This window comes from Coregonus lavaretus, assembly GCF_964263955.1.
Source record: "Coregonus lavaretus genome assembly, chromosome: 9".
NCBI classification, from domain to species: Eukaryota; Metazoa; Chordata; class Actinopteri; order Salmoniformes; family Salmonidae; genus Coregonus; species Coregonus lavaretus.
In genome coordinates this window covers 44,528,222-44,541,376 of record NC_139996.1, presented here as the reverse complement: position 1 = coordinate 44,541,376, position 13,155 = coordinate 44,528,222, and the positions used below count along the sequence as shown (strand labels likewise).

General features: G+C 42.7%; 1 protein-coding gene across 4 annotated transcripts; it reads right to left on the bottom strand.

Annotated features, from left to right (window-relative positions):
- Positions 1-339: 339 nt before the first annotated feature.
- On the bottom strand, positions 340-8,433 carry LOC311134703 (chloride channel CLIC-like protein 1). 4 transcript variants are annotated; one of them, XR_014613717.1, is made up of 11 exons: positions 8,039-8,407; positions 7,707-7,814; positions 7,483-7,593; positions 7,096-7,320; positions 6,436-6,576; positions 5,728-5,827; positions 5,315-5,412; positions 4,706-4,852; positions 3,782-4,415; positions 1,339-1,456; positions 340-887 (listed from the first exon to the last, which is right to left on the bottom strand). XR_014613717.1 is itself a non-coding variant. In XM_084168470.1 (10 exons), the coding sequence occupies exons 1-9, from the start codon at positions 8,198-8,200 to the stop codon at positions 3,783-3,785; spliced, it is 1,725 nt and encodes a 574-aa protein (XP_084024596.1). In that variant the 5' UTR covers positions 8,201-8,407; the 3' UTR covers positions 2,274-3,315; position 3,782. The 4 variants fall into 4 exon arrangements, 3 of the variants coding, with proteins under 3 accessions (XP_084024596.1, XP_084024597.1, XP_084024595.1); XM_084168470.1 differs by lacking the exons at positions 340-887; positions 1,339-1,456 and adding an exon at positions 2,274-3,315; XM_084168471.1 differs by lacking the exons at positions 340-887; positions 1,339-1,456 and having other exon boundaries at positions 3,607-4,415; positions 7,707-7,811; positions 8,039-8,433.
- Between the last annotated feature and the right edge of the window lie 4,722 nt (positions 8,434-13,155).

Below are 13,155 nucleotides of genomic sequence, written 5' to 3'. Positions count from 1 at the left end.
CTCCGGTCCTTGGGTACTCCCAAGAGTACAGTTTTATTGTAGCCCCAGACAAACACACCTGATTCAACTTGTCAACTAATCATCAGGCCCTCTGAGTTGAGTCAGGTATGTTTGTCCGGGGCTACAACAAAAATGTGTGCTGTACTCGAGGACTGGAGTTGGGAACCACTGCTGTAGGCCTATGACTGCATTGGATGACATTATCAGCTGCAAAATGGGTACACATGGCTGATATCCTGAAATAATTGTGACAATCAAATAAAACAAATTGGAAAGCTTATGACTGAACAAAAAGGTAATGTTCCTTTGAGAATACAACACAGAAACATACAAATCGGAGACATTCTCTTCCCCTCTTTATTGCAGGGTTGTGATCTGTGATTAATCAACATCTTCAATAATAGTTAAGTTAATTAAAACATGTTTAAACACTTAACAAAGAACCAACACTTTCATATCATTTCAAAGTGTACAAGTAAGCTAACTCATATGTAAAGGTAAGACATTTTAGTAACAAGTAGGCTATTATTAATAAAACAATTTCAGGTGAACAAAAAAAGTCAATACCAGAGGTGGCCAACCTTGCTCCACTGATCCCTGATCTACTGGGTGAGCAGACTTCTGTTCCAGCCCAGCAATAGCACACTTCATTATTAACTAATTAGGTTTGATACATTGAATCAGGTGTGTTAGTGCTGGGCTGGAACAGAAGTGTGCACACCCAGCAGGGTTGTCCTGCTCCAGTTGTAATAGGTTTATACATTGTGTGACTTTTGAACTGTATTTTTGTTCACAAAATATGCTATGTACGCATATAATCCATGGCATACAATAATGTACCCTTACTCTTTTGGGACCTCAATCTGCAGACAGGGTTTGACAGATCTCTGAGGACAGAAAATATCAAAGAAACAGGTTGCATTATACTAAAGTTTGATAGCCCTGAATATTATGTTGCTATATCTCTCTGTCCTCCGTTTTTATCGCTAGGGACAGGGACTAGAACTGGAGAATAGTTTCATCATGTCCTCCCACAAAGGTCCCTGCCCTATCCAGAGTAGCCTACTCTCCCTTCTCATGGCTGTTGAGCTTGCTACCTACATAGCTACAAATGCATTTAGCGTTACAACGATAAATACATCAAGATAGTTAACTAGCTACTGTGAATTTAGCAAACTGATGAGATTTAATTTACGTAGCTAGCTATACAGTATGTAAAGTTAGCTAACTAGCGAAGATTGTTAGCAGCTCATTTGATTTAACATGCACACTAAGTTTATGTAGCAAGCTAGCTAATACTACATCGTTTTTTATGACTTTCAAAATATATTTACTTACTTGAATAGGTTATCCCACTGCCTCCGTTTTCTGTTTCCGGTGGTAGCAAAACACAGCCAGCCATGTGGACTATTGTACTGGAGGACTTCACTGAGTTTGGTCTTCTGATTTGTAAACCCTAGAGTTACAGTTCATATAAGGCAATCAGTCATTTGAAATGAATTCATTAGGCCCTAATCTATGGATTTCACGAGGCATAAGTTTATCATAACAACCTGTGGAGTTAGCACTTTTTTGCAGTACCCATGTCCTTGGACGGTTCACAGATCACAAAGAAGCAGTGTAGTCTAATATTTTGAGACAAGTCCTTATCTCATCTTACCCCTTAACGTTCCACACATGAATCACAGCCTGTTATGTATAAACAATTTATATCAGTATAGTACAAACCTATGCTTATCATTAATGCATTCCTTCTAAGCTATTCATCACATACAGATCAAATTATGAGAAAACAAATCCCAACACTGGGAATACAGATGTGTCGGTCACAGATACCTTTAAAAAAAATCGTAGGTGTGTGGATCAGAAAACCAGTCAGTATCTGGTGTGGCCACCAATTGCCTCATGCAGCGCGACACATCTTTGCTTAGTGTTGATCAGGCTGTTGATTGTGAAATGTTGCAATTTTTATAGCCTAAAAAGGGTGGCCAACCATCCTTAAAGGGGCAGTGTTGTATTTTAAGACAGTCAAAGCCTTATTCTCTGTATGGTAATAATAGGCCTAATAATGTAAAGTGGTTCCTTATGTCATACAACACAATTTTCAGTTACAGTTTTGGCCTAATATACATATATATATATCAACTAATAGTACAGATTCGTTTTTTACTTGTCCAAAAGCTCAAGTCACTTCTCCCCCCCCCCCCCCCCCCCCCCCCCCCCCCCCAGAAAAATGGTCCTATATATTTTTTTGTAGAGGGGACAAGTGACTTGAGCTTTTGGACAAGTAAAAAACAAATCTGTAACGTCAAGCCCTGATGGTATTACCATATAGACATGCATATTCACATGTATAGGCATACATCATTGGGTTTTACTAATATAAAACTGTGGCTTCTCATGTTGGGATGATTCGTTTCTTAATATAGCTCTGTGCATACTTTTGTTTGTAGATGCTGGAAAAGTCATCAGAAGAGAAGACTGAACCTACTGCCCTGAGATGGATGAAAACTATTGGGGTGTCTGTACAAGATACCTGTGTAATGTTGTCCCACTCCTCTTCAATGGCTGTGCGAAGTTGCTGGATATTGGCAGGAACTGGAACAAGCTGTCGTACACGTCGATCCAGAGCATCCCAAACATGCTCAATGGGTGACATGTCTGGTGTGTATGCAGGCCATGGGACAATTTCAGCTTCCAGGAATTGTGTACAGATCCTTGCGACATGGGGCCGTGCATTATCATGTTGACACATGAGGTCAGGCAGCGGAAGAATGGCACGACAATGGGCCTCAGGATCTCGTCACGGTATCTCTGTGCATTCAAATTTCTATAGATAAAATGCAATTGTGTTCGTTGTCCGTAGTTTATGCCTGCCCATATCATAACCCCACGGCCACCATGGGGCACTCTGTTCACAACGTTGACATCAGCAAACCGCTCACCCACACAACGCCATACACGCTGTCTGCCATCTGCTCTGTACAGTTGAATATGGGATTCATCCATGAAGAGCACACTTCTCCAGCGTGCCAGTGGTCATTGAAGGTGAGCGTTTACCCACTGAAGTCGGTTACGACGCCGAACTGCAGTCAGGTCAAAACCCTGGTGAGGACGACGAGCACGCAGAAGAGCTTCACTGAGACAGTTTGTGCAGAAATTATTTGGTTGTGCAAACCCACAGTTTCATCAGCTGTCCGGGTGGCTGGTCTCAGACGATCCCACAGGTGAAGAAGCCGGATGTGGAGGTCCTGGGCTGGCGTGATTACACGTGGTCTGCGGTTTTGAGGCCGGTTGGACGTACTGCCAAATTCTCTAAAATGACGTTGGAAGCGACGTGTGGTAGAGAAATTAACATTAAATTATCTGTCGTGCAGTCAGCATGCCAATTGCACGCTCCCTCAAAACTGTACATTTTAAAGTGGCCTTTTATTGTCCCCTACACAAGGTGCACCTATGTAATGATCATGTTGTTTAATCAACTTCTTGATATGCCACACCTGTCAGGTGGTTGGATTCTCTTGTTCAAAGGAGAAATGCTCACTAACTGGGATGTAAACAAATTTGTGCCCAAATTTTGAGAGAAATAAGTTTTTTGTGCGTATGGAAAATGTCTGGGATCTTTTATTTCAGCTCATGAAACATGGGACCAACACTTTACATGTTGAGTTTATATTTTTGTTTAGTGAATGTAAAGCACTTTGAGTACCTCAGTTGGTAGAAAAGGGCTATATAAATCCAATAAATTATAACACAGTCGAGGTCAACACAAACCACTTACATTATTCCCTTGTGTAGTTGGTGAGGGCTACCTCGGCTTGCTGTTCAGCCTGGCTGTCAGCTGCCCCCTTAGATTCAGACGCAACGTCCCCCTTATTTGATTTGGCTTTAGCTGGAGAGGGCTTAGCTTCTTGTGAGTCATTGCCGTCAGTTGTGGCTCCAGCTACAACTGGTTCTTGCAGTTCCTCTTCCTGGATGTCGGTATTATCATCTACCGTTAGAGGGTTGGTATCCTCTGCGTCGGAGCCACCCTCCGGCCACTCTCCGTCGGGGAAACACTCCCTCCACTCCGAGACGATCTCATCCTTGCTGTACCGCCGGTCGGCGTTCCTCAGGGTGTCCACATACACCCTGGTCGGCTCCTCCCGCGCCCTGTGTTGGGGGCTCCTCCGTTGGATGTAGGTCCTGTCCAGGTCCTGAGCCCGCTGGTTGGCTGCTGGTCCTAGTCGGCTTCTGAGCGGGGGAGGGGAGCGTTGAGGGGCATCCCCCCCTGCCAGTGGGTTGTGGTCTGTCCCTCTCAGACAGGCTTGGGGCTCGGGCTGGTCCAAGGCTGGGGGGTCCCTGGGCACTCCGACACGCAGCAGTCTGATGATGCCATGCTGGATGGCGGCCTGGGCGATGCTGTACACAAAGACCTGAGGAAGATGAGGAATATATTTACTGCTTCAGGGACAGGCAGGAAACTGGCTACGGAAACAGTTAGTATGACTGCTGTGTCAGTCAGGGTTGGGGTCAATTCCATTTCAGTACAGGAAGTAAATCTACATTCTCGTTCAAGAATTGAAAAAGGACATTTATTTTCAGAAATAATTTAACACCAATTTGCTTCCTGAATTGACAGAATTTAAATGGAATTGAACCTAGACCTTGTGACAGTGTGTTTATTTTATTGTGGTTTTCTTTGTGTGTGTCGGTGTGTCCTTACCAGGATGGAGAGCACGATGGTGAGGAGCACAGGAATTTGCAGGGTGACCGGTAGGTCCTTGAGGAGGGCTCGTAGGAACTCGCTGATCACCTGGCCAAAGAGCTTCAGAGGCTCTGTGAAGAAGGTGGTGATGGTCATAGTGATAGCCTTCAGAGACAGAGAGATAATACATTATCACACTGCATCCTACAGGTCCAGGAAAAAGGCTAAATGTTACACAGTTTAGTCGTAAACAGGGTTGGAGTCAATTTCATTTCAAGTTTTTCATAATACCCACAGGGCAATCATAGACACTGGATTAGATTGATATTGCATTGTTAAATAGACAGTATATATGTTTTGTTTGAATACAAGTGAAAAACATCGCAATATGTACATTTACATTTGGGGTTACTCAAATAGTTGTGTTAAGTGGCAAGAGTAAGGTACGGGTGACTATCTTTCGGTCCTGGCCTGTAGAATAGGTTAGCTGTCAACAGGGTTGGGGTCAATTCCATTTCAATGCAGTCATTTCCGGAAATAGACTGAAAACTGGAAGTGGATTGTCAGTTTCCTTCCTGAATTGACTGAATGGAAATTGACTTTCCCTGGTCGCCAAAAATAGGTTACCTTAGTTGGTGGTACGAGAAGGATGGGGTTGACCATGAGGACTTCGTAGTACATCCTACAGGGATCGTCTTGGAGAGTCATGGCACCTCTGTACCAATCTGGGGTACAGGCAGGGAGGAGTACACAACAGAAGGCTTCACGACAACATAAACCGATGTGAATTCTACAGTAAACTTACTGCAACAAAACGGTCAAAATGTGAAAGCCCATGTAACGGCATTACATTATTTGCCAGAAAAGAGGAGTGAGAAGTATTGTGTATATTTTATTGTATCATCATGCACCAATGATTATGAAAGAATGACGCATTCAATTAAAAGTACTTTCACATATTTTTGAGATGAGGAAAATCTGATACCCCTGTAGAAAGATATGTGATGCCAAGCTAAGGTGTTATTTTTCCATTACCTCACCCTTCAAGTTATCCCACCAGTCGATTTTCTTCCTCCCTGTGCATTTTGCATCGATGCCCTCCATCTTCACCATTTTGTTTTGATGCTCGGCAAAGGCAATCTGACAGGTTGAGAAAATCCAATAACAGATATGGTGAATTAACATTGTGTCATTTGTTTGCTTGAGGCTGGTCTAGCGGTAGTGCTGCCAACCCCGGGACCACACGCACACAGTTAGAACCCCAGTACTATTACTGCTTTTATCCCTCATCTATCTCCCAATCCCACACAAAACATTACCTGTCATAGTCTAGCTCTCCTGGTAAGACTTAGTTTTTCTCAAGACATTCCTTGGTGATATTCCTTAATGTAGTTGGCTTTGAGTTTTAAAGAATAGAGATGGCATATAAGAAATACCTTAAATAGCTAAGTTCTACTTCCTTACTTGCTTATAAACCCTCCAAAAACATTATTTGCAGAGACCTGAAATATTGTTGTAGTGTTTAGCCTAAATGTTTTGCCTAAGAGAACAAGAACTAAACCCTACACTGAAGGTTGCCAGAATGGCCACTCTGGCAGTAAAGAAGGAAATTTGTACCTTTGCACCTATTCTTTCAGATAATTATATTAAATTTACTACTAAACATAGAGCACCAGACAGGCAGTAGGGGGTAATTAGCATGTGGAAATGTTACGAAATGCATGGAAGTGTGTATATTGGTAATTTACCTTGTAGAGATAGAACCAATTCCAGACCAGACTGATGAGAAAGCAGATGGCAAAGATTCGCTTGAACTGGACAAACCAGGAGACTGTAGACCACAGCTCACTGCAGATTATGACCACTATGATTAAGACAACTACAGACACCTGGAAGAGAGAGAAGGTCCTTTAAATAATTTTAATGGCAATGAGAAATATTCCTGGCGCTGTAATGCCAATGAGTGGTTTCAGTTCTGTCTTGTTTTTGTTGTCTTGAGTGTAAATGACTGTTCTCTAAATCAGATTGGCTTAGTTATATTGATGATGAACACGGAAATGTGCCATTTAGCTTTATGCGCTTCTCAATCAGTCAGTGTGTACCCGAGTCAAAGGAGTAGATCAAGCAAAGATCACACAGGCCAGCCAGCGCAGTATTTAAAGTTTTGTTTTTATGTCTTGTTGCTTTTGTATAGGCTAGTGTGAACCGTGTGTTCATGTATGAATGACAAAACGCGTTTCCTCACGGTACAAGAAAAGTTATTTGAATTTCATCCTCACTGCCCATGTAGCCTACTTTACAAACCGTCTAATCATAAATTCCTTAGGCAAACCACATTATAAAACATGTGGTGGTAAATCCATTTCGTTTTTGAGCATCAAAACCCTGGCAATGCTACGCATTCTAACCTTCGTGACCGTGTCAATCTCCACACCAAAGGTGTCCTCAAAGTGCCATCTCCAGGCCTCGCAGTCATGTGGTTTGAGATCCACCAGGATCTGGCTGAGGGCATCATCCAGAGCCCCCGTTCTCCAGCTGTCTGTTCCCTCCAGAAGCTTCTGGATCTCCGCCACCGCTTGCCGAGACAGTCTCACTTTGGCGTCATAGTGGATATCGTTCTTGAGATCACTGGGCTGGTGGTTGGAAAGGTATAGAATAGTACAACAAAGTATATGCACTTGGCATATAGACAGCATACTACATTCCAAGGTGGTAACATACATTTACAAGGTGGATAAGATACAGTGAGGAAGTGTTTTACATAAAGAGAATCAGTGCATCGATTTTCAGCATACCAGGCTAACTTTTTCTATCTCCTTCAGAAGTTTGGTGAGGAATCGTTTGAACACTGGGTTGCATGACGGCTGCTGTGCAACCCGTGTAATCTTCTTCTTATACTCTTCAATCTAAAAAAAAAAATTAAGGAAAGTGACAGATGATCACACAATTATTCGCCACTGTTTCATAAACATGCATTTGAAAAAATGTGTGACGTTAAAAATCCGTTTCCAACACTAACCTCTCTTTTTAACCTTTCCACTTTGTTGTTGCACTCCGTTAAGTCCACTTGATCTGAGTCCTGGATGTATTCCCTTCTTTTGGTTGGAACATTTGGGTAATTACTCTGCTGTGAAGATGACTTTCATTTAGTTTTCCGATTACATTAATATCACGACACAAGACAGTATTCGTCGTCATGCTTGATGTATTTTCGTACTTAATGATTTGGTTTCATATACTGTAATATGAAACATGACAAAGAAAAACAACAACAAAGCTATATAATTATTTCAACTGATGGCACTGAGTCATGGCACGGAAAGACGCATTACACAGCTGCTTGTACTGTACCTCGGCAGGCTTTCTCATGGACTTTATGCTTGGATCGTAGTTCAACATATCATACGGATCAATCCATTCGTCATCGTCCATCTGCCCTTGGGCAACCAGCAGCAGGCTGCATACAGCAACAGTGATGGTATGCATCCTGACAGCACTTGTTGACATCTTCATGTTAAGATGGCTAACGTTAGCTGGCTACTCTGGCTAACAAGCTACAGAGAACTCGGGGTTCATAAGCCAGAAACAGACATCCTCAATAAACCCTACAGAGCAATAACGTTAATGACAACATAGCAGCACATTTTCCTCGAGCTGAGCCGGTGTGATGAGATAACTCGATCGGTTGGAATTCGAAGATACGATCGCTTCTTTCCGAGTGCGCTCCGTAAGCCACGCCCCAGTAGGAAGAGCTAGGCATGGGACACATTTTAATATGATAAAAAAGCCTCTCATTTACAGTGGGTCTGCCTGCCATGGTTCTGTGTAGCCTAGTTATGCTAATATATTTGAGACCAGTCTATTGCAGTTAATTTCGTCTTTGACTTAATAAGTAAAATATATTTGAGTAGTAAACAGGGAAACAATGAGTCCCAGACAGTTCGTAATAGAACATACCAGAGGGGGCATCGTTTACTAGGCTACCTAAATTATTGGGATCATCTGGGGCCTGTTGCACAAAAGTAGAATTAAGACATCCGGGATAAATGACTCGGCTGAGCTCAATGAAGCCAAAACATGTGCGTCCAGGCTTAATTGGTTGCACAAAGACCAAGCCAGGATGAGCAGACACGGATTCATTAAGCCAGGTGAAACCAATCCTGGATAGGTGCGCGCTCACGGCTCACTCAAATAGACCCCGCCACAGATCACAGATTAACTGATTTACCATGGCAACTAGAGCCGCGTACTTTTCCCCGTCGGAAGCACAAATCCTCATGGAGGCATACGAGGAGGTAAAAGATATAATTAAGAAGAAAGGCAACACCGCCACAGTGATAAAGCAAAGAGAAAAAGCGTGGCAAAGTATTGCAGACCGCCTGAATGCGTAAGTAGTGCACAATTACACACTCACCGCTCCGCTGAAACATCACAATTACAATTCAAATATTTAATTCACATCTCCAAAAATGCAGTTGTACTGTAATTATGAAACGGTTAAATTTTTAATTGAAATGCACTGCAGATATGAGTGAAATTGTGTAAAGTAACTCCATCACACTGTATAAAGCTATGATAAATTTTTTGATATTTTTACTGAAAACAAGACAAAAATACCAATTAATTTTTTGCAGTGTGACTCCATTAAATGTGTGTGTGTGTGTGTGTGTGTAGATTAAACATGAACGGGCCAAAACGGACATGGCAGCAGGTCAAAATCAAATACAAGAACATTCTGCAGAATGGTATGGTCCCTGACTAATATTTAACAAAGCACAAGCATATATTGTACCCAGAAGGTGCCTGCTCACACATTGTCTGTACTGTTTTAGCAGTGAAAAAGAATACCCACAGACAAGGCACGGGTGGTGGGTCACCAAAGGCTGACCTTACCCCAGCAGAGGACATGGCCTTGGAGCTAAATAAAGGCAGGCCCGTCTTAGAGGGGATCCCTGGGGGGAAAGAGACGAGCATAGGTTCCTCCCAAGATGCCACCCGCTTCATTCAAGGTATGTCCTTCCATCTCTACATGGGATACAACCACATTCATATTGAATCAATTTGGACTGTCTGACTTTGGTTTACCTATTGCCTTGCAGTGTCTGGCAGCACTGTGTTCCTGTTAGAGCCACCAGCACAAGCACCAGACGATGCTGATCCAGTGAGTACTCCATCAAAGGCATACTGTAGGCCTGGCATGTCTTGTCTACTAGCTTCAATATGAATCCGATTAAATGTGATAGGGTGAAGGCCCCAGTGCAGCAGCAACAGCACATGATGGAGACGATGATGAGGAGGAGACCATCTCTCTGGATTCCAGAAGGCATGAGGTATCATGTTAAGACTGTGAAAGTACTATTTACTCTACAATGGTGAGGAGTCCTCATCAAAATCAAAAAATCTAATTTCTTTTACAGGACCCAGATGCTATACAGTGGGAAAACCAGCCTGGCAACATAGTGCGTATTAATAAAAGGACACCACATCCTGCCAAATTCCAGCTGCGCTAATTGTATTGTGTTCACAGAGCTCACAAGCTATCAGAAAGTTGTATGGCAACCACCTCCGGCGCCAAATAGAACTGGCAGACATAGACATTCAGTACAAGAAGAAAAAGATGGAAAATCTTGCACTGGAGTCCGAAATAAAAAAGAGGACAATTAGGAAACTGGACCTTGAAATAAAAAAACTTGAGAGGGAGGTGAGATATGCCTTCAATGTACACTGTATGCTAACTGTAACACAAATGTATTAATCATTATTTTTCTTTCCTCCCCCAGCTCCAAGAAGATGACACAGCTCAAAATAAAAATTAGGTATATTCTCGTAAAGTCAAGTGAGCCATGACATATGAGCTCTTATTGTGAGCACACAGGACGGTGGCATCTTTCTAAGTTTTTTTTTATTTTCCCAGCAATCAGTACAACCAAGTCATCGTTATAAGGCATCGCCCTCTTTTGCCCACCCCCCCAGCACCAGGTGTGGCCACTAGCCTATATGAAGGCCCAAAATTGTGTGTTCCTTTCTGCTCTGACAATGGCATGCCCATTCGTGCGAGATGTGGTGGATGAAGAAGCACTTGTGCTGAGGAGAGCCTTCAGGCGAGAAAGGGTCTTCAGGGACCGGTTGGACCCACTGGCCTTCCCTGATGACCATCTATATGAAAGATACAGGTTTTCTGCAGATGGCATCAGGTATCTATGCAGACTACTGGGTCCCAGGATTAAGCACCGCACTGCACGGAGCCATGCACTGAGTGTGGAGCAAATGGTTTGTGTGGCCTTGCGCTTTTTTGCTAGTGGAGCCTTCCTGTACTCAGTGGGGGATGCAGAACAGCTGAACAAGGCCACAATTTGCCGCACAATAAGGAGTGTGTGTCTGGCTATCAAAGCATTAGCAGATGTCTTCATCTCCTTCCCTGGCCACAGAAGACTCTGTGACATCAAAGAGGAGTTCTATAGGATTGCAGGTAAGAGGATCTACAAATTACAGGACAACTGTTAACACATAGTAGGATACTCATTACTTTGTGTGACAGGTTTCCCCAATGTCATTGGTGCAGTGGACTGCACACACATAAGGATAAAAGCCCCCTCAGGTGCCCATGAGGCCGATTTTGTGAATAGGAAATCCTTTCACAGCATTAATGTTCAGGTGAACATAACTTTTTGATATTGTCCATTGACGAACACTCTGCATTGCCAGTGATGTGCATTGATTGGTGTAATATTCCTCATCTTATGATTTCAGATGGTCTGCAATGCTGACTGTGTGATCAGCAATGTTGTGGCAAAATGGCCTGGCTCAGTCCATGACTCCAGAATCTTTCGGGCCTCTGAAATCTATCAGTGCCTATCACAAGGTAAGCCACACAACCCCTATTTATAACCATCATGGCTGTGTCAAGAATATCACTGTGTTTATGAGGTAGTAATGATGAGATTTTGTGTTGACAGGTGAATTCTCTGGTGTGTTGCTGGGAGACAGGGGGTATGGCTGCCAGCCTTTTCTCCTGACACCTTTCACAGACCCCCAGGAAGCACAGCAGGCCTACAACCATGCCCATGCCAGGACCAGGGCCAGAGTTGAAATGACCTTTGGCCTCCTGAAGGCACGCTTTCACTGCCTTCACAAATTAAGGGTCAGCCCTGTTAGGGCATGTGATATTACTGTGGCTTGTGCTGTCCTCCACAATGTGGCCTGCCTGAGGAAGGAGAGGGACCCCAGAGTGCCACCAGCCATGGACTGGGACAATCCGGCAATCTTCCCTGATGACGACAGTGGTCGGCTGCTGAGGGACCAATATGTGTTGAATTATTTTAGTTAGTATGTGTGCTTTCAATTTTGGTTAAATATGTCCTGCGGTGGCAGAGGAATTTGGGTTTTTTTGGGTTCGTTTTTTTACGAATTTGGCCTCTTATGATGTTTGTGCGGTATACTGTGTGTAATACAAGGCTGCAGGGAGGCTACTGCATCCATTCATTTGTCTGTTCAGTTGATGTGTATGGATTTGTCCTGCATTTATTTTAGTGTGCAGACATGCAGGGTGTGTTATATACAGACCTTTGAATGTGTATGTATCATTTTGTATAATATGCTTGGATTCTGTGCTTTCCATCTTGTAGAGTCACTGTGACTTCAGTTTCGAAAGGAGCTGATGGTTTACCTGCTTTGTTTTGTCCTTATTCAATAAAGGAACATAATGTTACACATTGTGTTTTTATATTCATATGGAATGTGTATTTGTTTATATGACAGAGTACTAGGGCCACACTGAAGAAAAAGGATAAAGTCATAAATTTATGAGGCTGGTTCTCTCTGCAGAAAAGCTACATATTGTTTTTACAGTTTTGATACTTATGACAATGTGATACTTCATATTCAGGCACATCAGCATGTCTTTGTTTATGAAACCATACTGAAGTACAATTTCACAATGCCCCACATCTGTCATTTTAACAACTGTCCTCCTTTAAAACAACTGGTTACAATATTATGACTTGTGTTTTTTTCCCCTCTGTGGCCCTAATATTCTATCATTTTATATATAGCCTTATAGTCTATGGGAAACTGTAAATTATCTAATGATAGCAACATCATCTAAAAATCATTTTTTATCCAAAATCATTGAAATTAATGATCACAAACGTTTAAATAATGACAGTGGGTCTAGTTATATGTGATAACAATGTATAGTGAGCAGTGAAATAACTATTGGTTTCCATTTGTGGTGACTGCTGACTGACAGTAGGGATGAGATTAAATAGATCCTGGAATTTAGCCTGGTCTGGAGCAGGCTAGCTCCACAGAATAAATCTCCATGGTAATTTATACCATAACATATCCTCCTGCCCCCTATCCATCTTTAGTGCAACCAGATTACGGATCAATTGAGCCAGGATCACCAAGATATCCTGGCTTAATCCCTTATCCTAGTTTTGTGCAACAGGCCCCTGGATTATTAGGAT